Source organism: Macaca nemestrina, chromosome 17 (genome assembly GCF_043159975.1).
Source record: "Macaca nemestrina isolate mMacNem1 chromosome 17, mMacNem.hap1, whole genome shotgun sequence".
NCBI lineage: Eukaryota > Metazoa > Chordata > Mammalia > Primates > Cercopithecidae > Macaca > Macaca nemestrina.
In genome coordinates this window covers 86,296,545-86,324,262 of record NC_092141.1, presented here as the reverse complement: position 1 = coordinate 86,324,262, position 27,718 = coordinate 86,296,545, and the positions used below count along the sequence as shown (strand labels likewise).

At 53.2% G+C, this 27,718-nt stretch overlaps 1 protein-coding gene across 2 annotated transcripts in view; it reads right to left on the bottom strand.

The window, feature by feature from the left end:
- Positions 1-27,503, bottom strand: part of SEPTIN9 (septin 9) — a 215,495-nt gene extending 187,992 nt beyond the window's left edge. Inside the window, exons 1-2 of one of the 2 annotated variants that reach the window (XM_071083638.1) lie at positions 27,446-27,503; positions 41-97 (exon numbers count right to left, since the gene is read on the bottom strand). In XM_071083638.1, the coding sequence (XP_070939739.1) occupies positions 41-97; positions 27,446-27,464 (76 nt within the window). In that variant the 5' untranslated portion in view covers positions 27,465-27,503. Of the gene's footprint in view, positions 1-40; positions 98-20,314; positions 20,588-27,445 lie in introns of those variants that run through there. The other variant, XM_071083640.1, reaches the window with a different exon arrangement.
- Between the last annotated feature and the right edge of the window lie 215 nt (positions 27,504-27,718).

Below are 27,718 nucleotides of genomic sequence, written 5' to 3'. Positions count from 1 at the left end.
ACGCCCGTGAGCTGGGGCCTGGGTGGAGCGAGCCACCTACCTGGGCCACTGGGGTCACCAAGCCTCCGGAGCCGGCCACTGGAGGTCCGCGTGCCTCCTAAAGACAGAGACAAAGGGCAAAGGTCACACAAGGCCACTGACGCTCTCCCTCTGGGCGGATGGTTAACACCGGGAGTGTCCTCACCTCTGCTCCTGCTGTGAGTTCCAGAACCAGAAACGGGGCCCATTTGGGGGCAGAGGCCCTACTCCCCCAGGTAACCCTGGAACCTGGAGGGATGACAGCCACTGCTGTCTGGCTGATGGCAGGGCTCTGGGCCAAACCCTCACACACATCCTCCCCCAAGCCGCGCTGCTTCCGTTTTGCAGATAAGGAAGCTGGGTCTCCAGAGTGTCACTTGTCCGTGGCCACACAGTGAATGAGAGTTGCACACAGGTGAGCCCATGTCCATCAGACTCCAAACTGGGCTGCGCCCACGTGTGTCTCTGCTGGACGGAGTCTCCTCCTTCCTCCATGTCCACCCGTCTTATGAACCAGGGTTTCCCTACACCAGAGTCTACGACTCACGGCAGTCCTGATCCAGCTCCCTTCACTCCCAGGGCTGGGTGCAGCTGGGCTGGATTTGGGGATGGAGTGGGACAGCCTGTTTTTTCCTTTTGCCCCAGGAGGGAACAAAAACGGAACCTCAGATTAATGCTGCCTCCCACGGCACGCGCTCCCTCTGCCCACACACAGGCCTTGGCCTGGGGCTGCTCACTGGAGAGGCTTATGGCAGGCGAGTCCTAACTCGAGGAGATTTGCCAAGGTGCTAAGCCGAGCAAACCCGAAAGGCTGCCAGGAGGAGCAGCCCTGGGAGCACAGGCAGCCGCTCTTTTGCTGCAGAGCACGGCGCTCTGGGAATGTCCCCTGGGCAATGCCGTAGAGCCACCCTTCAGAGAGCTTCAGGGACACACCACCAGCCCAGACCCACCAACAGTGAGATAAGGGATCAGGCAGACCCAGAGACCTCCCTGCATCTGATCACCATGCTGGCTGCTGGTCAAAGATGCCAGTTCCTCCCTGGAACCCGCCAGAGAGGCTCTTACAGCAACCACCCATCCATCCACCCACCCATGCATCCACCAACCCACCTACCCACCCATCCACCCACCCATCCATTGATCTACCCACCCATCCACCCACCCATCCATTGATCTACCCATCTATCCACCCATCCACCCACCCATCTGCCCCATCCACCCATGCATCCCATGTATCCACCCACCCATCTACTCCATTCATCCACCCATCCATTCATCCACCCACCCATTCATCCACCCATCCATTCACCCACCCACCCATTTACCTACCCATCCATTCACCCATCCATCCATTCATCCACCCATCCATTCACCCACCCAGCCATTCACCCAACCATCCATTCACCTACCCACCCGTTCACCCACCCATCCATTCACCCACCCATCCATTCATCTACCCACCCATTCATCCACCCATCCATTCACCCACCCATCCATCCATCCATTCACCCATGGACCCCATCCACCCCCCCACCCCTCCACACATCCATTCACCCATCCACCCCATCCACCCAACCCAGCCATCCAGCCCTTCACCCACCTACCCACCCACCAGTCCACCTATCCATTCACCCATCCACCTAATCCACCCATCCACCCATCATCCATCTACCCATCATCCATTCATCCATCCATCCATCCATCCATCCACCCACCCATCAACCCACCCACCCACCCTTCCTTCCATCCATTCCACAACCCCACTCCTAAACTGTGACCAGATGGAAATGGGTGCAGCCAGCTTGTTTCTAAAGGTTCAGAGCTGAGGCAGAGTGACCTGCGCACCTGGCCTTCGTGTCCAGCTGCCCAGGCTTGTATCCATGTTCCATAACTACAGGACACCAGACTCAGCAGCTGGCAGCAGAATGGGCACTGTGTGTCCTTCATGGAACTAGTATCAACTGGGTACCCGTCTCTACTAAGTCTGAGCCTCTCTGGTGCTGGGGGGAACCCCGAGATGGGCCCCAATTTTAGCTGAACCCATCCTCCAGGGAAAGCAACACCATGAGAAACGCGTGTGGCACAAGGCTCCAAAGAGGGAGTGGGTCCTGATGCCTGGAGTAACCAGGGAGGTTTCACGGAGGTGAGGAGGACCAAGCTGAGCCTTGAAGGAACAGCCAGAGGACGCTGAGCAGGGACACCCACTTCTGCTTCCGAGGGTCTGACAGCAGGCTGTGAGCTGCACCTTAGCTCCAATTCACTGAACCCACAACCCCAGCAGGCAGGTGCTCCTGCCCCATTTCACAGAGGAGGAAGCGAGGCTCAGGACTGGGCAAACTGCCCAAGGTCGCACAGCTGAGGAATTCACCTCCAGCACCCCCAGCCTGCCCCAGCCATGTCCGTGACCTCACCCAGCATCCTCCTCTTGGTGCCAGCTCACTCTGCTCACTGCTAAGCAACAAAAACCCCACCAGGAAAACCCAGGAGTTCCCGGCCAGTCCCTCCAGACAGAAAGGCAGACCTTGGCGCAGATCTCCAGGAGGCGGGGATGGAGGGGCCAGCATCTGCCTCCCAGAAATGACAGCCCCCTTAAGACCAGGAGAGACGGCCCAGAGAGCGGCTCTGGTGGGCTGCCTGGGACCAGGACAGGAGAGAGGGGAGGAGGATGAACCTGCTCCCAAGGCTGCTGAGTGGCACACAGTGAGCCTGGGCCCTCCAGCCCCAGCTGAGCTCACTTCCACGATGGCCATGAGCACACCTGACTGGAAGGCGTACTGCATATAATGCACATGGGGTTACTATCCTGTTCCACACATCCCCATGCGCACACCATCAGGGCACTACTGGGATGTTCTGCTGTCCGGGGCTGAGAGTGAACTAGAGCTCTTCCCATAAATCCAGCACACCTCACCATGGAAACAACGGGGGGGTAAGGAGCGGCCACCCAGCAGAGAGCGGGACACACGTTCCTGGATCAAGTCACTTCTGGCTGAGACATCTCTGCAGGGGATGCCGGCGACAAAGGCTGCCCTGTCCTTTTCCCTGGGCCAGATGGACACCACCCCTGCCCTCTGCCCCCTGGCACAGGGCAAAAGTAAAATAGAAGAGGTTCCATCCAGGTGAAACTCCCCAGGGCATCTTATCCCTAGGAAACAGGCTGGCCCACTCTCTCCAAACCCAGCATGGGGGTGGAGAAATGGTGGGGAAAACAGCATCTGTCTCAGATTTCTTGGGTGGAGTTTTTGTTTTATTTACACTGTTTATTTTTCTGATTTCCCAAAACAGGCATCTTGTGCCTGGCAGCCCTTGGCACAGAGAAGACGCAAAGCAAACTTCGTTCATAAGAAGGGGACGAGCGCAGCCTGAGAGTCCCCTGCTCTTGAACAAATTGCCAGGCTCAGTGCAGCCGCCATCACCACCACTGTTCCCAGGAAGAGACCTCTGGCCACAAGCAGCGCCGGTTCAGCTCCTCGGACCTAATTATTCAGGCCTGTGTCTGAGTCCAGCAAAGAGGTACCTGGAAAAGTCTCCAAGACATCTAACGATTCCGTGGCTTCAGTTGAGAACTGAGTTATCTTTATGTGATTTTAAAATAAAACATACTCGGCCAGGCGCGGTGGCTCACGCCTGTAATCCCAGCACTTTGGGAGGCCGAGACGGGCGGATCACGAGGTCAGGAGATCGAGACCATCCCAGCTAACCCGGTGAAACCCCATCTCTACTAAAAAATACAAAAAACTAGCCGGGCGAGGTGGCGGGCGCCTGTAGTCCCAGCTACTCGGGAGGCTGAGGCAGGAGAATGGCGTGAACCCGGGAGGCGGAGCTTGCAGTGAGCTGAGATCCGGCCACTGCACTCCAGCCTGGGTGACAGAGCGAGACTCCGTCTCAAAAAAATAAATAAATAAATAAATAAATAAATAAATAAATAAAACATACTCAGAAGGAGAGAACACAATTGAAATCTAGCTGTCTGGAGTCATTCCAAATGAGTTTTTGAGTTTTGGGAGGCAAAGGAGGCAGGAAAGCCAGGAGTCAGATGATCAGAATTCGAATGCAGACCTCACCAGGCCCTTGCTGTGGGCCCTGGGAGATGACTTCCATGTTCTGAGTCTCAGCTTCCTTAGGGACAGAGGTGGTGCTTACTCATAGGTTATTCCGAGTAAATGAGGTCACATAGTACAAGTACTTAGGACAGTGCCTGGCACAAAATTAAAACTCAATAAGTGATATTAGTAGTAGTAGTAGTACTTTTGAGATGGAGTCTTGCTCTGTCACCCAGGTTGGACTGCAGTGGCACCATCTCAGTTCACCACAACCTCCGCCTCCCAGGTTCAAGTGATTCTCCTGCCTCGGCCTCCCAAATAGCTGAGATTACAGGCACCCACCACCACGCCCCAGCTAATTTTTGTATTTTCAGTAGAGACAGGGTTGCACCATGTTGGCCAGGCTGGTCTCGAACTGACCTCAGGTGATCCGCCTGCCTCAGCCTCCCAAAGTGTTGGGATTACAGGCGTGAACCACTGCACCTGGCTGTGATACTATTATTATATCAATATTACAATAGTTGGCCGGGCATGGTGACTCTCGCCTATAATCCCAGCAATTTGGGAGGCCAATGTGGGCCGATCACCTGAGGTCAGAAGTTTGAGACCAGCCTGGCCAACATGGTGAAACCCCATCTCTATTAAAAATACAAAAATTAGCCGGGCATGGTGGCATGTGTCTGTAATCCTAGCTACTCAGGAGGCTGAGACAGGAGAGTCATTTGAACCCGGGAGGCGGAGGTTGCAGTGAGCCGAGATCGCACCATTGCACTCCAGCCTGGGTGACAGAACAAGACTCTGTCTCGAAAAATAATAATAATAAAGAAATTAAATAAATAAATAAAACACACTTTGACGAGGTATGGCAAAAGACAATAGAAGGCAGGAGCCCGGGGATCCAACACGGGCCAGCGTTCCAAGCAGAAAGAAATGCAGCGCTCACAAGTCAGAGAGAAGGTGCTGAAGACAGGAGACGAGCGGGTTCCCTGGTCCTGGAGAGGAAAGGGTGAGCCTAGACAGGACGAGCAAACTTAGGGCGCCCCATGCAGCATGCAGCGTCTTCCTCATGGAACCAGCTCAGGGCACCAACAGCACAGCCCCTTTCCAGCAGTGGAGACCAGATCAACTGCCCGGTGCCCTCCCTGCTCTTTTGCCCCAACTCCACCAAGTACAACCCCCTTTGGGCACAGCAGCTTTGCAGGGGTGGGGTCTGGTCCACATATCTAGGAACCCGCTTTATTTATTTATTTATTTATTTAGAGATGGAGTCTCGTTTTGTCGCCCAGGCTGGAGTGCAATGGCATCAACCTGGCTCACTGCAACCTCCACCTCCCAGGTTCAAGTGATTCTCCTGCCTCAGCCTCCCAAGTAGCTGGGATTACAGGCATGCACCACCAAGCCTGGCTAATTTTTGTATTTTTAGTAGAGATGGGGTTTCACCACGTTGGCCAGGCTGGTCTCAAACTCCTGACCTTGTGATCCTCCCACCTTAGCCTCCCAAAGTGTTGGGATTACAGGCGTGAGCCACCACACCCGGCCAGGGGCTTCTCTTTTTTTTTTTTTTTTTTTTTTTTTGAGACGGAGTCTCGCTCTGTCGCCGGGGCTGGAGCGCAGTGGCCGGATCTCAGCTCACTGCAAGCTCCGCCTCCCGGATTTACGCCATTCTCCTGCCTCAGCCTCCTGTGTAGCTGGGACTACAGGCGCCCGCCACCTCGCCCGGCTAGTTTTTTGTATTTTTTTTAGTAGAGACGGGGTTTCACCGTGTTCGCCAGGATGGTCTCGATCTCCTGACCTCGTGATCCGCCCGTCTCGGCCTCCCAAAGTGCTGGGATTATAGGCTTGAGCCACCGCGCCCGGCCAGGGGCTTCTCTTAATGGACTTTCCCCAATGCATATAATTTGGGGAACCTAGATATAAGAAATACATACAGCATGAAGATCTTTTATTTGTTTGTTTATTTTCAGAGGTGGGGTCTCAGGTGGCCCAAGCTGGTCTCAAACTCCTGGTCTCAAGCAATCCTGCCTTGGCCTCACGCTGAGATTACAGGCACGAACCACCACACCCAGCTATTTTTTCTTTTACCTGGGTTTTTATGCTAGAATCTGGTAAGTCACAAGGTGGAATGTGGTAAGTCACAAGGTGGAAACGGGCACTCAGAATCTGAGCAGACCCTATTTGATGTATCATTGTTGTTACTTTAATGATTGGAATGCACCAACCACACCGGCCTTCTCAAAGGCCATTTCAGATCCTTACAGACCCCACCTGTGATGTAAGACAGCCACTCCAAACCCCTCTGGGGGCTCGAATAGACCAGACTTCTGAACCCCTGGGCAGAGCAGGGATGGGGCTGTCTCCGAGGAGGGTGACACCGCCACACCCCTGCTCTGCCCTTGTGCTGACAATGAATGAGGCCTGGACAGTCTCTCCTCTATCAAAAGTCACCATTCCCTCAAAAAGGAGCTTTTCAGGATGAGACATTATGAAAACTCACTTGTGCATAAACATCCATTTGCAATAATGACAGAAGTCATCTACGGAAAATAATCTATTCCTGGCCGGGCACGGTGGCTCACACCTGTAACCCCAGCACTTTTTGAGAGGCCGAGGCAGGCAAATCATTTGAGTTCAGGAGATCAAGACCAGCCTGACCAACATGGTGAAATCCAGTCTTTAATGAAAATACAAAATTAGCCTGCATGCTTGTAATCCCAGCTACTCAGGAAGCTGAGGCAGGAGAAGCAATTGAGCCCGGGAGGTGGAGGTCTCAGTGAGCTGAGATCGTGCCATTGCACTCCAGCCTGGGCGACAGAGTGAAACCCTGTCTCAAAAAAAAAAAAAAAAAAAAAAAAAGAATCTATTCCCAACTTTTTTCTTGAAACTCCTGAGAGAGGCCAGGTGCAGTGGCTCATGCCTGTAACCTCAGCACTTTGGGAGGCTGAGGTGGGAGGATGGCTTGAGGCTAGGAGTTGGAGACCAGCCTGACCAACACAGTGAGACCCCATCTCTATTAAAAAACAATAAAAGTTTAAAAAGCTCCCAAAATAGCCCCTGGGGAAAGGTGGGTCATGGAGACTTTCATCCGGGTCACCCCTGCCTCCCTGTTTGTTTCCCCGTGGTTCCTTCCCACTTTGAGCCTGGGGTGGGGGCGGTTTGAGCCTGGGGTGGGGGCAGTTTGAGCCTGGGGTGGGGGCGGTTTGAGCCTGGGGTGGGGGCGGTTTGAGCTGGGGATGGGGGCGGTTTGAACCGGGGTTGGGGGTGTCCAGGATGCACAGGCTTCACTCCCTTTTTCTGAAGCTCAGTTTGGTCACAGGAGCTGTGAAGGGCTGGATCAAAGTCAAAGGTTTAAATTCCAGACTTATCTCCAGACTTAGTGGATAGCTAAAATAGTTAAGCTTATCTCCAGAGGAAGCTGAGATAAGGAGATAATGGCCACCTCCCTCTTCTCCTCCCCTCTGTCCTTGGCCTCTGCTACCTGGAGTTGTACCCTGAAGAGGTACACTGGGCACCAGGCCCTCCTGGCCTTGCCCTGACCCCTCCCCAGACGTAGAACAACCTTTCCCCACCCTCAAGGCTGACACCTGGGGCTGTGGATCAAAGTCAGTGTATTCATCCATGAGGTGAGCAATCCCCTTGCCTTGGGAACTTGCTCCTACAGGAGAATAAACCCTGTAGAAGGCATTGTTCTCAGTGGTGGCATGCGCCTGTAATCCTAGCTACTCAGGAAGCTGAGGCAGAAGAATCGCTAGAACCCAGGAGGTGGAGGCCGCAGTGAGCCAAGATCATGCCACTGTACTCCAACCTGGGTGACAAGAGCAAGACTCTGCCTCAAGAAAAAGAAAAAAAAAAAAAGAAAAAAAAGACAGCACTCTGCCTCAAGGTCAGGAGTCCCAGCCATCCTCCCTGTGAAGTGGAAGGGGCACCCGCCACCTCCTGTGACAAGGAAACAGTCCACCCAACTACAAAATGCCAACCAAAGGAGGCAGCACGCTGGTTCTGGCGCGGTGCCCTGGGCCTCTGTTTGGGGTAGGAGGAAGGTTAGGGGGAGGGCCGAAAGCCAAAGAAGGCCCACGGAGGCGGCCCCTCTCTTGATGGCAAGCTGCCAGTAGTATCTGGCTCCCAGGTTGGGGAAGGTGAGATCAGCTCATGCCTGCCCAGGACCTTGCTCTGCCTGCACGGGCAGCAGGCGTCCACCTCGCCAGATGGCCCTGCTCATCACAGGGCATCAGTGCCAGCCAAGGACCCACAGAGCCTCCCTGCCAAGGCTTACCAGTGGGCGTCAGGACTCTGGGTCTCACCCATATAGGGTTCTCATATAAAATACAGGATGCTCAGTTAAACCTGGATTTCAGATAAACAGTCAACAATTTTTTTTAAGAGATAAGGATCTTGCTGTGTCACCCAAGCTGGAGCTCAATGGCATGATCATGGCTCACTGTAACCTTGAACACTCCTGGACTCAAGCAATCCTCCAACCATAGACTCCCAAAGCACTGGGATTGTAGGCATGAGCTACTAAGGCCAGCAAACAGTGAATCATTTTTAGGCATAAGTATATCCCAAATGTGCTGTGGGATACGATTATACTAAAAATTAATCTTTGTTTATCTGAAATTCAAACTGAATTCATTGTCGGGGGAGATAACAGAGTGATGAACTGACAGAGGAGCACAAAGATAGCTTTTGTAAATTCTTAGCTGACCAAAGCCTGGTCTTTAGCTCCCTCGGGCCTCCAGAGATGCACTAAGGGTGGAAGTGACCAGGAGGGAGATAAAAACACTGAAGTCGGCTGGGCGCGGTGGCTCACGCCTATAATCCCAGCACTTTGGGAGGCCGAGGCGGGCGGATCACAAGGTCAGGAGATCAAGACCATCCTGGCTAACACAGTGAAACCCCATCTCTACTAAAATACAAAAAGAAAATTAGCCGGGCGAGGTGGCGGGCGCCTGTAGTCCCAGCTACTCAGGAGGCTGAGGTGAAGAATGGCGTGAACCCAGGAGGCGGAGCTTGCAGTGAACTGAGATTGCGCCACTGCACTCTGGCCTGGGCGACAGAGTGAGACTCCGTCTCAAAAATAAATAAACAAATAAAAAATAAAAAAGAACACTGAAGTCTGAGTGTTAGCACTGAGCCGTGTGGCCTTGGACAGGCCTGCCCTTCTCTTGAGCCTCAGCTTCACATGCCACAACTGGCCAACAATAGCTACAAAGTGTCAGAAGCCAATGGCTGGGAGCCTCCTCCAGGAGGTAGGTATCATCAGGATGCAGAGAGAGTGAGGAGCTTTTAAAGCCAGCCTAGTCCAGGCACAGCAGCTCATGCCTGTAATGCTAGCACTTTGGGAGGCTAAGGCAAGAGGATCACTTGAGCCCAGAAGTTCAAGGCTGCAGTGAGCTGCAATTGCACCACTGCACTCCAGCCTGAGTGACAGAGACTTTGTCTCCAAAATAAAATAAAACAAAACAAAATAAAATAATAAAGTCAGCCTGTGTATTGGATTGCATGTCGTTCCAAAGCACCCAAAGTGAGAGAGGCCAGGAAGCAACGAGATGCAGAAAGGCAGGGGCAGGAGGTTGCAAGGCATCAGAGAAGACAGCTGACCCCCATCTCCACATACCCTTGGGGCATCCTGAGCCCCATTCACTCACCCAAGTGACAATCTCTGCACTAACAAGGTTGAGCCGCAGCTCATCACTGCAACTGAGCTCCCTGCAGCAGCTGTGATGGGGAAGGCTCCCAAGGAGGCCTGAGTAACCCAGAAACATCCACAGCACACTCCCCAGTCCCCTTAGAGGTTTCTGCTGAGATGAAAGTGCCCTGGCCCCTGGCTAAAGAGTCCAGTCCACTGGGCAGCTGTAGCTCTTACTACATTGACCTGGCTGTCAGGCTCTTATGAACTTAGTGAGGGGAGATGGGTTCCCCAGGGAAGCTTGCTGACACCCTCACGTTGCTGTAAACGCAAAGCCTGGTGACCCCATTATTCCTAGTAATTATAATGTAGTAATAACAAGAGCAGCCATGCTCACCGCCGACTGAAGGCATATGATGAGCCAGACACTGTGCTGGCAAGTGTGACTTTTGGAGGTAACACATTCTCCTTTAAGGAGGAAATGACTGAGCTTTGGAGGAAGGGTCCTCCATCTGGCCCCAGGCTCCTCTTTGACCTGCGTCTCCCTCCTCCCCCTCCCCTGCTCCACCGCAGCCCCTCTGGCCTCCTTGCTGTTCCTGGAAGGCACCAAGCTTGCTCCCAGCTCAGTCCTTTCACTGCTGGCTCCTTCCTGTCTTCCCAGTCTCAACTCAGCTGTCATCATCTCTGTGACCCCTCACCACTCATTCCAAAGCAGCCGTCAGTCACTTTCTATGCAATCACCTTATCTTAATTCTCGGCATAGTTCTTAGTCCTATTTTGACAGTTTTCTGGAACTGATGAATTCATTGATTCTCTGTTTCCTTCTACCGCATGTACACTCCAAGAAAGAAGAGTCCTTGTTTGCTCACTGCTGTGCCCTAGTGCTTGTCACAGCACCTGGCATACAGCAGGTGCTCAATAAATACATTTTTAAAAGAAAGAACAACTGGAAGGAGCCTGAAAGAACGACTGGCTTGTGCCAACAGTTCATCTTCAACTTCTTTAGATGGGATGGAGACCATCGCCATGCAACCACGGTTCTGCTGAGCCGGTGTGGTGGCTGATGGCAGGTGTCAGTTTGGCTGGATTAAGGGATGGCTGGTAATGCATTGCTTCTGGGTGTGTCTGTGAGGGTGTTTCTGGAGGAGATGGGCATGTAAGTTGGTGGGCTGAGTGGTAAAGATCCTCCCTCACTGCGGATGACACCATTCCATGGCCAGACAACAAAAAGGCAGAGAAAAGGTGAATTCCTCTCTTTCTCCTGGAGCTGGATGTCTTCTTCTCCTGCCCTTGGACTTAGAACTCCCAGTTCTTGGCCGGGCGCAGTGCTTCACATCTGTAATCTCAGCAGTTTGGGAGGCCAAGGCGGCCAGATTACCTGAGGTCAGGAGTTCAAGACCGGCCTGGCCAATATGGTGAAACCCCATCTCTACTAAAAATACAAAAACTAGCTGGGCGTGGTGGTACACGCCTGTAATCCCAGCTACTCGGGAGGCCGAGGCAGGAGAATTGCTTGAGCCCGGGAAGCGGAGGTTGCAGTAAGCCAAGATTGTGCCATTGCACTCCAGCCTGACTGACAGAGCAAGCAAGACTGTCTCAACAACAACAACAAAATAAAATAAAAATAACTCCCAGTTCTCCAGCAGTCTCCCAGGCTCTCAAGCCTTTGGCCTTGAACTAACAGTTACACCAACAGCTTCCCAGATCTGAGACCCACAGACTTGGACTGAGCCATGGTACTGGCTTTCCTGGGTCTCCGGCTTGAGGACAGCCTTCTGTGGTACATCTTGGCCTCTACAATGGCATAAGTCAATTCCCCTAACAAATTCCTTCCTATCTATCTATCTATATTTCTATCCATCTATCTGCCTATCTACCCACCCATCCATCACCTATCTTCTATCTATCCATCTATCATCTATCTAATCAGTTTATCTGTCTGCCTGTCCATCTGTCATTTCTATCTATCTATCTATCTATCTATCTATCTATCTATCTATCTATCTATCTAATTATCTATCTACCTATCATCCATCTATCATCTGTCTATCTTTTTATTCTTTTTGAGGTGGAGTCTCACTTTGTTGCCTAGGCTGGAGTGCAGTGGTGTGATCTCGGCTCACTGCAACCTCCAACTCCCAGGTTCAAGCAATTCTCGTGCCTCAGCCTCCCGAGTAGCTGGGACTACAGACACGCACCACCACGCCCAGCTAATTTTTGTATTTATAGTAGAGATGGGGTTTCACCATGTTATCCAGGCTGGTCTCGAACTTCTGGCCTCAAGTGATCCACTGGCCTCAGCCTACCAATGTGCTGGTATTACAGGTGAGAGTCACTGCACCCAGCCTATCATCTGTGTGTCTGTCTGTTTGTCTGCCTGTGTGTGTCTATCTATCTGTCTGCCTGGCTATCTATCTGTCTGCCTGTCTATCTATCATCTATCTATCCATTTGTCTGCCTGTCTGTCTGTTTGCCTGTATGTGTCTGTCTGTCTCTATCTCTCTGTCTGCTTGTCTATCTAGCCATTTGTCTGCCTGTTTATCTTTCTGCCTGTCTGTGTCTATCTGTCTGTATCTGTCTGTTTGTCTGTCTATCTAGCCATCCATCCATCCATCTATCTCCTTTTGGCTGTCTCTCTGGAGAGCCCTGGCTGATACAGATGGTGCTTTGGTCAGCTCAGGCTGCCATCCAGATTACCATGGAGGGAGTGACTTAAACACCAGACATGTATTTCTCAGTCTGAAAGGCCCAAAGTCCCAGATCAAGGTGCCGTCAAGGTTGGTTCCCAGCGAGGCCTCTCTTCTTGGCTTGTAGCCACCTCCCTGCTGTGTTCTCCGGTCATTTTTTCTCTGTTTACAAGCGAGGGGGGAAGAGAGATCTCTGGTGTCTCTCCCTCTTCTTACAAGGACACCAATCCTATTAGATTAGGGTCCCACCCTATGACTTCATTTAACCTTAATTACCTCCCTAAAAGCCCTATCTTCAATTACAGCTGCACTGGAAGTTAGGGCTTCAATGCAGGAATTCAAGGGGGAGGGCACAGTTCAGTCCATAACAAATGGGAAACCATGTTAATGACCAAACTCCCCAGAAGATACGGTCCATCAGCATCGCCAGTGATTGCAAGCAAAGACCAAAGAGGAAAGGGGCCTCCGTGGGGCCAGGAACAAGGTTCCTCTTCCTATCTAACAGTGGGGAAGTGAGGCCGGCTGCAGATGCCATTTCGAGTGGGAAGAGAGGGGAGCTTCTCTTTGCACATCCTGTGCAGGTCCTGGCCTGATCCCCCTCCGTGCCTCCCACTTCTCGTGCCCTCCTTTGCATGGGAGAAATGCCGACCTCTGCTGGCTCAGGTGTCCAGGACCCCAGGCCTGCTGGCTTTGGGCTGGGTTCAACCAATGATAGGCTGGGGAGGAGCCTGGGAGGTGGGAGCCAGGGAGGGGCGGGAGCTCTCCACCTCCTCTGCCTAAGACGGCGTCTCCAGCAGGAGGGTTGGTCCTTTGTGTAGTTCCAGCTCCTGCCAGAGTCCCACCTTTGTTTGGGCTCCCAGCAGGTGACTCTGGCCCCTGGACTCTGGTCACAGGCCTTCCTCCCTCTCATCCCCTGACCTAGGGCTGGTGGTGGCACCCTGCTGCCAATCTCCAGGTCACCCCCGCAATGCAAAGAACGCTTCCTCTGCCTGCATGGGTCCCTCTCAAGGCACCGAGAAGGGCCCTAACCACATGTCCACGGGGTCAAACATTTTTTGTAAAACTTACAAAATGGAAAATATTTTCCCTACGATCAATTAACATCCCCGTTCATTTCCAGTCTTGAGTTCCTGCCCGTCACATTTTCTCTCGTGTGAGGTGGAAACGGAGGCTTGCTGCCATGTGGGGGCTCCTGCTAAGGAGAAGTTGAACTGGAAAGATATTTAGTTTGGCTTTAGTCGGGTTATATTTATGTAGTTCCCATTTATTTCCATGTATAGTTCAGTTAATGCTCGCTATTCCGGTGCGGAAATGGATTCCAGGAATACTCGCTCCGCTCACCGTTCCAATTCCACCTACCGCGCAGAATCAAAAATCACAAGACACGAACATATCCTGCGGTGCCTGGCGCCGGAAAAATGTGCGCAGTGGAGAGAAGCAAGATTTGAAATGCACAGGTCCAGAAGCAAATCTGTGGAAAATTACTCCCATCACCAGAGGCAAAGTAGTAAGCAAATGATTCAATTCCTTCAATGTGGAGTCAAAACAGAAAAGTCTCTCTGGACAGAAATAATTAGCAATATCCCCCACTTTCCTCTCTCTTTCTTGATGGAAATCACATTAAAAAAAAAAAAAATAGGATTTACCAGAACTCCTGAGTTTCTTGAACAAAAAAATTGTAGCAGCACCACCAACTCTGTGTTGACCGCCACTTTTGTATACATCCCAACTACCAAAATAAAAATGAAATTTGATCAACTAGGGAGATTAATTTGCTTTATTTATTTATTTATTTATGAGATGGAGTCTTACTCTGTTGCCCAGGCTGGAGTGCAGTGGCATGATCTTGGCTCACTGAAACCTCTGCCTCCTGGGTTCAAGCCATTCTCCTGCCTCAGCCTCCCAAGTAGCTGGGATTACAGGCATGTGCCATCACACCTGGCTAATTTTTTATATTTTTGGTAGAGATGGGGTTTCACCATGTTGACCAGGCTGGTCTCAAACTCCTGACCTCAAGTGATCTGCCCATCTCAGCCTCCCACAGTGCTGGAATTACAGGCATGAGCCACCACGCCCGGCCTTTTTTTTTTTTTTTTTTCTTTTTGAGACAGGGTCTCAGTCTCTCGCCCAGACTGGAGTGCATTGTCATGATCATGGCTCACTGCAACCTCAACCTCCTGGGCTCAAGCAATCCTCCCACCTCAGCCTCCTAAGTAACTGGGACTGCAGGTGTATGCCACCATGCCCTGCTAAGTTTTGTATTTTTAGTAGAGATGGGGTTTCATCATGATGCCCAAACTGGTCTTGAACTCCTGGTCTCAAGTGATCCTCCTGCCTTGGCCTCCCAAAGTACTGGGATTACAGGCATGAGCCACTGTGTCCAGCCTGATTAGTTTTCTATTCTCAAAATAGAAAACGATATTACAAAGTCATCATATTGAAGAAGTAATGCCAAAAATGTGGGAGAAATATAACTTTGGAGCTATGACAGGTAACTTGACTGATATTCTTTTACATGTAGTGATGTTTGTGATATTTAACAGCTGCTTATAATTTATCATTTGTTGTTATTTGCTTTCTCGAAATTCTGAGTGAATCATTGCATCCATACCCTTAGAAGGCTGCATAAGTCTACACGACTCTGATCTCCTGCCGATTGCCTTTCTGTTCTCTGTCCGGCCTTCACCTCTCCGATCCTCTGTGTAACAAGCTCCCTGCCTTTCAGTCCTTCTGTTCTAAATGCTCAGGTGGACCAGGCACTGTGGCTCCCGCCTATAATCCCAGCACTTTGGGAGACCCAGGCAGCAGGATCACATAAACCCAGGAATGTAAGACCAGCCTGGGCAACATAGTAAGACCCTGTCTTTACAAAAAAAAAAAAAAATACAAAAATTAGCAGGGTGTGATGGCACATGCCTGTAGCTCCAGTACTTTGGGAGGCTGAGGCAGGACTGCTTGAGGTTGGGAGTTCGGGACCAGCCTGGGCAACAAAGCAAGACCCTGTCTCTACAAAAAATAAAAAAAAATTAGGCCGGCATATCGTGTGCACCTATAGTCCAAGCCCCTTGGGAGGCTCAGAAGGGAGGATTGCTTGAGCCCAGGAGTTCAAGGCTGCAGTAAGCCGTGATCACACCACCGCATTTCAGCTTGGGCGACAGAGTAAGACTTTGTCTTGGGAAAAATAAATAAATTAATTAATTAATTAATACTCAAGTGGTTTCCATTTCCTGGTTAGACCCCATTACATCCCCCACGAACAAACAGTATGCATGAGAAAGGTGAGCAGATGAACAGGGCAGGGTCAGTGGGCCAAGAGGAAGATCACTGATCACACGGAGAACGACCAGTGGTCAAAAACTGCCGACCATGGCCGGGCCTGGTGGCTCATGCCCTTAATCTCAGCACTTCGGGAGGCCGACGCGAACCTATCACCTGAGGCCAAGAGTTGGAGGCCAGCCTGGCCAACATAGGGAAACCCCGTCTCTACTAAAAATACAAAAATTGTGGCTCAAGCCTGTAATCCCAGCACTTTGGGAGGCCGAGGCGGGTGGATCACGAGGTCAGGAGATCAAGACTATCCTGGCTAACATGGTGAAACCCCGTCTCTACTAAAAATACAAAAAACTAGCCGGGCGTGGTGGCGGGCGTCTGTAGTCTCAGCTACTTGGGAGGCTGAGGCGGGAGAATGGCGTGAACCCGGGAGGCGGAGCTTGCAGTGAGCCGAGATCACGCCACTGCACTCCAGCCTGGGAGACACAGCGAGACTCCGTCTCAAAAAAAAAAAAAAAAAATACAAAAATTGGCTGGGCGTGGTGGCATGCACCTGTAGTCCCAGCTACTCGGGAGGCTGAAGCAGAATCGGTTGAACCTGGGAGATGGAGGTTGCAGCGAGCCAGGATTGCACCACTGCACTCCAGCCTGGGCGATAGAGCGAGACTCCATCTCAAAAAATAAAAACAATAAAAACTGCAGACGCCAACAAGGAAGAGCCACAGGACAATACCCCAGGATGTGGGAAAAGGTTATGCCAGCCTTGGATCCCTTCTGCTTAATGGGTACCCCAGTCACCAAAGGGATAGGTGCATTTCACTCGACCTTTATCCAGCCATCGGAGTATAACACAGGGATGTGCCATAGAGAGAGATGGGGACCAATAGGTAGAGGGATGATGGGGAGGAAGACCGAGGCAAGAGGAACAAAACGGGGACTGCAGAAGGTAGATGGCAGGAGCCTGAGGGTTCCAGAAGAAACTGCTGCACAAGTAACGAGCCAGCAGGGTGAGTGACAGCCAGGAGAGGTGGCCCAAGAAAACAGACATCTCCGGGGGTACAGATGCATCTTGAGGGGCCAAGGAAGAGATGGGGAAGGGGTGGCTCTGTGGAGCCCCCGGCATGACCGCCAGTGGTGAAAAGGAATCAAAGACCTCAACAAGGGGATGACTTTTCAAACAAGGAAGCACTGGGCCTTCTCAGGGGCACCAGCAGACTGAGGGCAAATGGCATTCCGTTCATTAAACTCTTAAGAAAATGTCGAGGTAAGAACACTTGTCTGGTTTTGGGGGCAATCCCAGAAATACCAGAAAAGGGACTCATCATGCGCAACCTTTTCTTAATTACCTGGAGAAATGTATGGTTACCTAAGACAGAGAAAGGTAGCCAAAGCAAGTGGAGGCCAGGCACAGTGACTCATGCCTGTACTCCCAGAGCTTTGGGAGGCTGAGGCAGGAGGATCGCTTGAGGCTGGAAATTCAGTACCAGCCTAGGCAACAACAAAGCAAGATTCAGTCACTACAAAAAAAAAAAATTTTTTTGAGATGGAGTTTCACTCTCGTTGCCCAGGCTGGAGTACAATGGCACCATCTCGGCTCACCACAACCTCCGCCTCCCCAGTTCAAGCGATTCTCTTGCCTCAGCCTCCTGAGGAGCTGGGATTACAGGCATGCGCCACCACGCCTGGCTAATTTTGTAGTTTTAGTAGAGACAGGGCTTCTCCGTGTTGGTCAGGCTGGTCTTGAACTCCTGACCTCAGGTGATCTGCCTGCCTCAGCCTCCCAAAGTGCTAGGATTACAGGCATGAGCCACTGCGCCTGGCCACTACAAAAATTTTTTCAAAATTAGCCAGGCATGCAGTGCACACCTGTAGTCCCAGCTACTTGGCAGGCTGAGAAGGGAGGACCAATTGAAACTGGGAGGTCGAGACTGGGAGGTCATGATCACACCACTGCACTCCAACCTGGACAACACAGCAAGACCCTGTTTAATAATAATAATAATAAATAATGCAAGTGGGTATAAGAATGTATTTATTTATTTTGAGACGGAGTCTCGCTCTGTCACCCAGGCTGGAGTGCAGTGGTGCAATCTCAGCTCACTGAAAGCTCTGCCTTCCAGGTTCACGCCATTCTCCTGCCTCAGCCTCTCCTGCCTCCTGTAGTAGCTGGGACTAATTAAGCCTAGCTAATTTTTTGTATTTTTAGTAGAGACGGGGTTTCACCGTGGTCTCAATCTCCTGACCTCATGATCCGCCTGCCTCAGCCTCCCAAAGTGCTGGGATTACAGGCGGGAGCCACTGCTCCCGGCCCTAAGAATTTATTTTATCCCAGCACTTTGGGAGGCCAAGGCGGGCAGATCACGAGGTCAGAAGATCGAGACCATCCTGGCTAACACGGTGAAATCCCATCTCTACTAAAAAAATACAAAAAATTAGCCCGGCGTGGTGGCGGGCACCTGTAGCCCCAGCTATGCGGGAGGCTGAGGCAGGAGAACGGTGTAAACCCAGGAGGCAGAGCTTGCAGTGAGTGGAGATCGCGCCACTGCACTCCAGCCTGGGCGACACAGCGAGACTCCGTCTCAAAAAAAATAATAATAATAATTTAAGACAGCAAGCTCTAGAGTTGAAGCCAGTCTCCACCTAGCCCTGGGCCCAAAGCTATAAGCATGTATAAGCACGGCTACTGTAACATCTTTACTCAGGACATCACCCTTCAAGGGCCCAGACCCACACCACCAAGGAGGAGCGTCCACACCACCAAGGAGGAGCGTCCACACCAGCAGCTGGGGAGAGGATGGTCCCCTACATGATGGAATGTCCACTCTGAAGAACGATTATACTGATAATCATGAAATCCATGCCTGAGATCTAATTTCGAGTGAAAAGAACAGAATTCAACAACATTCATTCTATGGGGAGTATGCAACTCTGAAAATATATGCCTTTTTCATAATTAAATCAAATCCTATCTCATGTTCCTGTGCAAACAAGCACTGAATGGAACACAAAAGAAATGTTACAGTCAATGATTGTTGAAGTTTTCCTTTCAATTTCCTGTTCATGTTGTTTGGCAATAAGTAACACAGAAAACTGACAACAAAAAGCAAAAGAGAAAGAAGGGATACAGCGTATAGCTTAGATTGCTTTCCTTAAAAAATTAAATAGTAATAATAATAAGCATAGGCCGGGTGTGGTGCTCACACCTGTAATCCCAGCACTTTGGGAGGCCAAGGCGGGCAGATCATCTGAGGTTGGGAGTTCGAGACCAGCCTGACCAACATGGGGACACCCCATCTACACTAAAAATACAAAATTAGCTGGGCATGGTGACGCAGGCCTGTAATCCCAGCTACTTGGGAGGCTGAGGTAAGAGAATCGCTTGAACCCAGGAGGCGGAGGTTGCAGTGAGCTGAGATCGCGCCATTACACTCCAGCCTGGGCAACAAGAGCGAAACTCCATCTCAAAAAAAAAAAAGCATAATGCAAGCTGGGCGTGGTGGCTCACGCCTGTAATCCCAGCACTTTGGGAGGCTGGGACGGGAGGATCACCTGAGTTTGAAACCAGCCTGGCCAACATGGTGAAACCCATCTCTACTAAAAATACAAAAATTAGCCGGGCATGGGGGCGCGTGCCTGTAATCCCAGCTATTCAGGAGGCTGAGGCAGGAGAATTGCTTGAACCCAGGAGGCAGAGGTTGCAGTGAGCCAAGATTGAGCCACTGCACTCCAGCCTGGGCAACAGAGTGAGACTGCATCTCAAAAACAAAATAAAACAAAACAAAACAAACAAAAGAAGCAGCATAATACAAAGGCCTAGCAGTTAAAGCGTTAACCCCCAGCTACCAGGAAGGCTCTGTTATCCAATGACTCATCACCCCAGCCGAGGTCAGCCACACCTTGGGTCTCTGATGCTGGAGGCAACATGATGCCAACATTGGCGAGAAATCCACCTCCTCCTCCCCACCCCTCGATGCCGGCCTCTGTGTGCACTTGCAGCTGTTCCACGACCGGTGCCTCCGCCGTGTCTACACCACCGGCTCACCTCCCAGCAATAACCCGACAGCCCGACACCTCTGTAGACCCTGTGGCTACAGAGCTGAAGTCCCCTGTTATTAGTGGGTTTTGCAGACAACCCTCCAAATCCCTCTGGGTTGAGTTAGTCAAGTCCTCAACAAGCTGGAAGATGACAGGGGTTGGATGTAACCCACTTCCAAGTGGCTTGGGTTACACGGACATTATTCCCCTGCTGGGATCTGATTTGGGATGGAAACAGGAGCCATAGTTTACGGGAAGGCTGTGAAAGGAAGCCCCGGCCCCAGGATGAGGATCAGGTTGATTTGCCGCACAAGGCCCGGGGGCGGCCCACCCGCCTGCTCTGCCCAGCCCTTCCTGGTAACCACATGCACCCGGGGCCCATCTCAAACCTGGCAGGCAACGCTGCTGCTCCCATCTCAGCCGCTGCCCCAACACGCCTGGCCTGGCCAGGACAGGCGCCCAGGCATGGCATTCAGGGACGTCCTCGGCTTCCGGGGCCCAACCCCTGGTTCCCAGGTGCAGCACTGGGAAAAGCAGAGGGCCCCGGCCAGGGCATAGGCCTCATCACAGGTCCTTTCTGCAGCCTGGGAGGAGCCAGACCTCTTTAGGAGCCAGACAGAGAGCAACGCACCCACCTGGGCAGAGACTGAAGCCACATCCCCATTGAGAAAAGATGGCACTCCTGCCTGGACCCCTTCTCTGAAACCCCAGGCCAGGGTAGGGTAGGAGTCAGCGAGAGAGTCCAGTGCTCCAGAGCGTTTCTGGCCCTCTGTGCCCCCTAACCCAGCACTTCTGGGGACCCACACACCCAGGGCAGAGTGGCCATCCAGGGTTCCTCTCACCCCGACACAAAGGCCACTGAAGGCCCGGGGCCAACGCTGCTCTGAGGATGACAAGCGACTTGGGTACCTGCCAGAGACAGCAGGCAGCCTGGGTCTAAGGGCGGCCCAGTGACTTGAAGCTGGGATCATCTTACATTCCCTGCGCCACTCCTGTTTCCTGTCCTGGAGGTTTTCAGGCTGCCAACAGTCAGCTTTGGAGAACCAGGTCAGATTAGGCTGAGAACAAAGCTCAGCTGTCACAGAGCTGCGGAGAGGCCATTGGTAAGCAGTGCCTGGGAGCCGCCCTCCCCTGCCAGCAACAGCTCAATGACTCCCTTCCCAGGGGCTGCGTATGGACCTGCACCCGGGGTGGGGTCAGGGAGATAGGCAGAGAGAAACTGGGCTGGGAGTAGAGAGTGCCATGCTCTACCCTGGAGACCCATGGCCAGGCCACCCTGCAGAGCTGGTGCCCAGAGCCTCCAGGGTGCAGCAGAGGAGGCAAATAGAGCCTGACACTCAGCAGCACCCTGCAGACGATTCTGGAATGAATGACCAAATCCACATGGAGAGTTGAAATGGCCTAGGAACCTCAGGGAGACAAGCAGCTCACAGCTCAGCAGCGCTGCTCCAGTAGAGCAGGCCAATGCCAGGCCTCCTGGCAAAATTCCCGGGACACGGGCACAACTGTTGCATCAGGAAAGGGGCAGAGGTGACCAGCCCATCAGCCATGGGGGCACTTCACTGTCCCCACAGAAGCTCGTCACCCACAGGCCTGGGTGCCACACGATCCCCATGCCTGGCATCACGATGGCTCCCCACCAGGGCCCTGCACCCACCGTGACTGACTCCCTTCGGTCAGCGATTCCAGATCACCATGACCTGGCAGTTGCCGTCAGGCCTGCCTGGCTAAGGGCTCTCCCGGAGACTGAGCCACTTCACACAGTGAAGTGAGCCACTGGGCCCCAGAGCTGTGTGCTGTGTACAAGCCCTGAGGGCTTCACCCAGGCATTGGCACCCACTGATCCCCATAAATCCCTGGCAACCGCCTAGAGCTGGGATGTTTCCAAGGTAATGGCTCCAACAAACAGAGGCGCAGGAACCCAGCGCGTCACCTCCCTCCTTACCCCAAAGGTTCACACCCCTAGGGGCCTGGAGCCTCTCTCTGGAGCCCCTCCTACCCTAAAGCCAGCGGGATCTGCCCAGGAACTGCCATCATCACCCCCAGGCCGGGCCTGCACTGATGTGTACTGAACTTTCCTTATCAGGTCCATCTTAGGCAAACTTCAGAGCCCACGCAAGGCTGCCTGTGGACAAACACTGGGGCGGAAACAGGGGCCACCTCTAGGTCCCAGTCCCGTGGGACTGTCAGGGCTGCCTGGGATGGGTGGGCAGGAGAGTGTCAGAGGAGGGCAGCCCAAGGACCGGGTAGGGGGTGGGCAGTGTCCCCTTCCATGGGTCCTCAAGTGAGATGTCCTCTGCAAACACACACCTGGGACCTCCGAGCAGAGGGTTGGCTCCCATGTCACCTGGACCTGGACTCCAGACCACTGCCCCGAAGTGGCAATCCTGGGTCCCCCTGCGCCTGTCCTGGCTTCAGTTGGTCCCACTTGTGGGGGACAGTTCCAGGAAGAAGGTGGACTGTCGCAAACTCAATGCCCCGCTGCCAGGTGCCTCGCCCTCAGCTATCAGAACCCCTCTGGGCAGGCCGGGGAGATCTGACGGGCAAGTGCCTGCGGTTGGCGTGAGCGGGCAGGGCAGGTGGCCCCTGCCTGGGCATGCCTTCCTATCTTTTTTTTTTTTTTTTTTTTTTTGAGACGGAGTCTCGCTGTGTCGCCCAGGCTGGAGTGCAGTGGCCGGATCTCAGCTCACTGCAAGCTCTGCCTCCCGGGTTTTTACGCCATTCTCCTGCCTCAGCCTCCCGAGTAGCCAGGACTACAGGCGCCCGCCACCTCGCCCGGCTAGTTTTTTGTATTTTTTTTTTTTAGTAGAGACGGGGTTTCACCGTGTTAGCCAGGATGGTCTCGAACTCCTGACCTCGTGATCCGCCCGTCTCGGCCTCCCAAAGTGCTGGGATTACAGGCTTGAGCCACCGCGCCCGGCCTGCCTTCCTATCTTTGCAACAGACTAGGGAGAGGGCTGGCCCCAGGACTTAGGCTCAGCCAGCTGTCTCACCACTGGGGGGCCTCGGTGGAGGACACAAGTCAGACAGAGCCACAGACTAACTATAAGAGGTGGCTTTTTCTCTCCAGCCCAGGTCCCCTGAATGTGCCAGGGCAGACAAGCGTGGACGTGAGGAGGCAAGAGGCAGCGAGAACAGGCACGGAGACGGGGTTGGGGGAGAAGAGGAAGAAACCCTGGGCTTGTGCCCTTCCCATGGTTGCCTGGCACCAGGTTAGTGCCTGGCAAAGTGGGGAAGTGTTCTCTGAGGGTGCAATTCCTTGCCCTTCCCATAAGTCAGCTCCTGGGGCGCTGGGTGGGGGTGCAGCCCTGTCCACCATGGCGAGCCAGCGTACTGAATCACAACACAAGCTGCTTCCTCTGCGGGTGCAGCCTCCCTCCCTGCTCAGGACTCAGAAGTCATGACAGCATAGAGCTTTTGAATCATGGCTGGTGCCCCTTCAGGAATCTCCTGAAAGCCACAGAGAAACTCCAGAGTGGCCGGGCACGGTGGTTCCTGCCTGTAATCCCAGCACTTTGGGAGGCTGAGGCAGGTGGATCACCTGAGGTCAGGAGTTCTAGACCAGCCTGGCCAGTATGGTGAAACCCCGTCTCTACTAAAAAATACAAAAATTAGCTGGGCACGGTGGCACGCATCTGTAATCCCAGCTACTCAGGATGCTGAGGCATGAGAATTGCTTGAACCCGGGAGGCAAAGGTTGCAGTGAGCCGAGATTGCACCACTGCACTCCAGCCTGGGCAACAGAGTGAGACTCCATCTCAAAAAATAAAAAATAAAAAAAAGAATCCCCAGAGTCATTCCCAGGTGCCAGTGGGGGTGCCATGCAACCTCAGTCCCGCTCCTGTGGCTCATGGGCCTTGGGTAAGTCCTCCTGCCACTGCCACACACAGAGAGTTTCCAGGGGAGCCTGGGAATAACAGCAAGTTCCATGTGACCTAGTATGCAAAGGGAGTCCCAAAACTCAGAACCCAGAGAACCGGGGGGTACAGTGCAGCTGGCTCCAGTGCTGACGGGCTGGGGGAGAGACCCTGCACCGTACTCTGACTGCAGTAAGGGAAGATCATGGAGGCTCCTGGAACATCCTAGCAATGGCGTAACCCCAGCCTTCTCCATCCTCCTGCTGTCAATGACAATCACGATCACAACAGCAGCTAACAGGTCACAGAGCAGGCATTTCTCAGCTTTTTCAAATATGAACTCGTTTAACCTTTACAACAACATAGCACTGTCCCATTTAACAAATGAGGCAGGCTGGGCGGTGGCTCACGCCTGTAATCCCAACACTTTGGGAGGCCAAGGCAGGCAGATCACGAGGTCAGGAGTTCAAGATCAGCCTGACCAACATGGTGAAACCCCATCTCTAGTAAAAATACAAAAATTAGGTGGGCGTGGTGGCGCACTCCTATAATCCCAGCCACTCAGGAGGCTGAGGCAGGAGAATCACTTAAACCTGGGAGGCAGAGGTTGCAGTAAGCTGAGATCATGCCATTGCACTTCAGCCTGGGCAACAGAGTGAGACTCTGTCTCAAAAAAAAAAAAAAGAAAAGAAAAGAAAAACGGCCGGGCGCGGTGGCTCAAGCCTGTAATCCCAGCACTTTGGGAGGCCGAGACGGGCGGATCACGAGGTCGGGAGATCGAGACCATCCTGGCTAACATGGTGAAACCCCGTCTCTACTAAAAAATACAAAAAAACTAGCCGGGCGAGGTGGCGGGCGCCTGTAGTCCCGGCTACTCGGGAGGCTGAGGCAGGAGAATGGCGTAAACCCGGGAGGCGGAGCTTGCAGTGAGCTGAGATCCGGCCACTGCACTCCAGCCTGGGCGGCAGAGCGAGACTCCGTCTCAAAAAAAAAAAAAAAAGAAAAGAAAAACACACACACACCACACACACACACACAAACAAATGAGGCAAATGAGATGCATGAGGTGAGAACCTTGTGCCACAGGGAGAGGCGCAGCCCGGTGAGATTTAATCCCAAGGGGTTGGCGGCTCTGAGTCCCCAAGTGTAACCACTGGACCACACTGCCTGTAGACTACCACTATCTCCAACTCACTAGAAGGCCAGGTGAGGCACATCAGGAAAGCCTGGAGCAGCAGTGGAGCTGCTAGAGAGAGCCTGTCCCCAGTGTCCCCCTATATCCTGCAGCTGACCCGTGTGGGCCCTTGCTGCCTTCCCCATTGGACAAGACCTTCTTACAGATGGGGTCTCATGACGTCGCCCAGGCTGGAGTGCAGTGTCTGTTTCCGGGTGCTGTCATAGTGCTGCAGCCTCGAACTCCTGGGCTCAAGCAATCCTCCTGTCTCAGTCTCCTGAGTAGCTGAGACTACAGGTGCACCTGGCCAAGTCCCTTTTTATTCTCCACTACTCAAGACTTCTTCCTCAAGGCCCAGCTCTCCCTAAAACCTCCGGGGCATTCCTGTAGTATTTGGAGGATGAACTGCTCAGGAGGGAAGGGTGTTAATGAGCTGGTGTCTCACCCTCATCCTGATTCCCAGTGAGAATGTAAGTTCTCTGCAAGCAAGGACTACATCTCATTATCATTCTGTACCCACTCAGACCTGGCCGTGTGTGCCCAACACATAAAGTGTGTTCGATGACTGTGTACAGACCCACGGTACTTGAGATTGCCCCAACACATCCTTCTAAAATATTTTTCCTTTTCAGAGGCTCATGAGTGTTCAAACCAGCTCTACCAGGAACAACATTATGGTCATTCAGTTTATTCTGAAGCCCATATACAGGTCCAGAAGCAATAATCCCGCTCAATCTAGATGAAAAAATAAAAACCTTCCTGTTGTCCTTGGATTGTCAGAGACTAGGAAGATTTTCAACATCTTTTGCTGCTTTCCTTAATTTCATGGTGTTGACGGCTATTGAGGGGTCAGCCTGACTCCTGCAAGCGCCCCTACCTGGAACAGAGCTGCTACCAAGAGAGCTCCAGGACACTCAGAATGAGGGCAAGAGGCCACCTTCACCATCAGCCCCCACCAGTCTGACCCCATACGACTGCAACACAGTGACCCAGCACACCTTGGGCCACTGCCAAGCAGGGAGCAAACCAGAAATGGTCTGAGTCCTCCCTTCCCCCATCCTCAGAGGGGCCCACCCCTTTAGGTAAACACAAGGAGCCACCGAGGCTGCTTTACAAGAGCTGGTTCCTGCTCCCCCCACAAACTCTACTTCCACCTACTGCAAAAGGTTCTGTCCTTTTTTAAAAAAAGAAACCCAGTGAGAGGTGGCGTAGGTGTGGAAGAGAGGAGAAAGGGACAAGTGATGGTCTCCCCGTCTCCAAATAAGCCGCAGGTGCAGAGACTCCAAGCCTGCTTCAGGGTCCTTCCGGCATCTGTGCAGGAGGGTCTCCGCAGAAAAAGCCCAGGACCCACGACCTGGGAGGACCCTGGTCACCCCCACTGTCTGGACCCACCAGTGGGAGATGAAGTGTAAGAAACCAAGGGCAACAGACCCTCCCTAGGCGGGCTAGAGATCCCCAGGAAAGGGCCGTGCACCGCGCGATCCCCACAACCATCTCAAGTATTTGGAGCATGTTAGGGAGGAAGCCCCAGTGCCAAAACCAAGCATGTGCCACCTGGAAGCCCGCTCCCGCCCACCAGCACACCAACCCACCCACGCTCCTGACAGAGCTGTGCCTGGGGTGTGGAGAGGGCCATGTTGTTTGCAACAACCGGGTGAAAGTTGAAATTCTAAGCTACTGACCCAGAAGGGAATTTTCGGGGAAGTTCTTCGTAATCCTCTTTGAGACAACGTATTCTTTATCACTCATTTGGTTCCTAAATATGGAAAGCCAGAGGAAACCGACAATGGCCCAAAGGCAGGGGGATGGCCGCGATGACTCCTTCACCTCCAACTAAGACCCATGATTCTGTCCTTCATGGGTCCTTGGCAGACAACTTTCTATTCGAATGAATTAAAGGAGGAACATTAAACAGAGGGTTTCTAGAGTTAGAAGAGGAGACGCTGTTTATAATTTGAGGACTGAGGAGGACAAAGGATCCTGCCTCCCTCGGTCCTTTGGAGAAAACCACAAAGGAAAAAAAAAAAAAAGGAAAGGAAAAGACAAAGAATGAAGATCTGAATTTCCCTTAACCTGCCCATGCGGCCTCGGTGTGCCCATCTGTGAAATGGAACTTCAGAGTGCCAGAGCGGAAGCCTCTTATGAAGACTCCTGAACTGGCTCATGGTGAGGCCCAAGTCAGGCCCCTTCCGCCTGCTTAAGGCGGGCCCTGCTAGGGTGGAGTGCGGATGTCAGCCGCGGGCGCCCTGAGCGCAAAACACGAACCCGAGTCGCCAAGTTTGGGCGCTGCTGGACAGTCCCATCTGGAGGCCGTCCCGTGCCCCAAGGATGCTGCGGCCTGGATCACCAGCCCTGGAGGCTGAACCCAAGAACACCCCTCCACCCAGCCCCCACCCCATCCACCCACACAGACGCACCAGGGACCCAAAGCACCCGGCCGACCTGGAAAGTCAGGGATTCCTGCGAGGGTACAAGGGGAGAGGAGGAGGGAGCGTCCCACAGGGCAGCCCCTCAGACACTCGAGCGAGGGCTGGAGACAGCGCAGGGGACGTTCGGCTCAGGTCGAAAGTGGCCCGACAGCGGCCCTGTCCTGGGAGAAATTCGACCTGCGGTGTGCCCGCCGCGGGGACTCGCTCAGCTCCGCGGGCGCCTCGCCACTCCCGGCCGCAGGCGCTCAGGTGAGCAGGGCTGGTCCCGGGACACCGACCCCTTCCCACCCCGGGCGCGAAGCCCACCTGAGTAAGACTTCTTCATGGTGCCGCCGTGGCCGCCGCTCCCAGGAAAGTGTGGCGGCGAGGCCGCGGGGCGCGGGCTCCCAGGGCGCTAATCCCGGGCCGGGAGTAGGAAGGAGGGAGGAGGGGGCGGCCCGCCGTCTGGTGTGCACGGACCCGGCCCCGCCCCGGCCCCGCCCCATCCCCGCCCCTCCCCGGAGATGCGCACAAAACCCCGGCCCAGCTGGCTGTGGTCCCGCCTCTACACCGCCCCTGCCCCGCCCCTTGAAGGTGCGC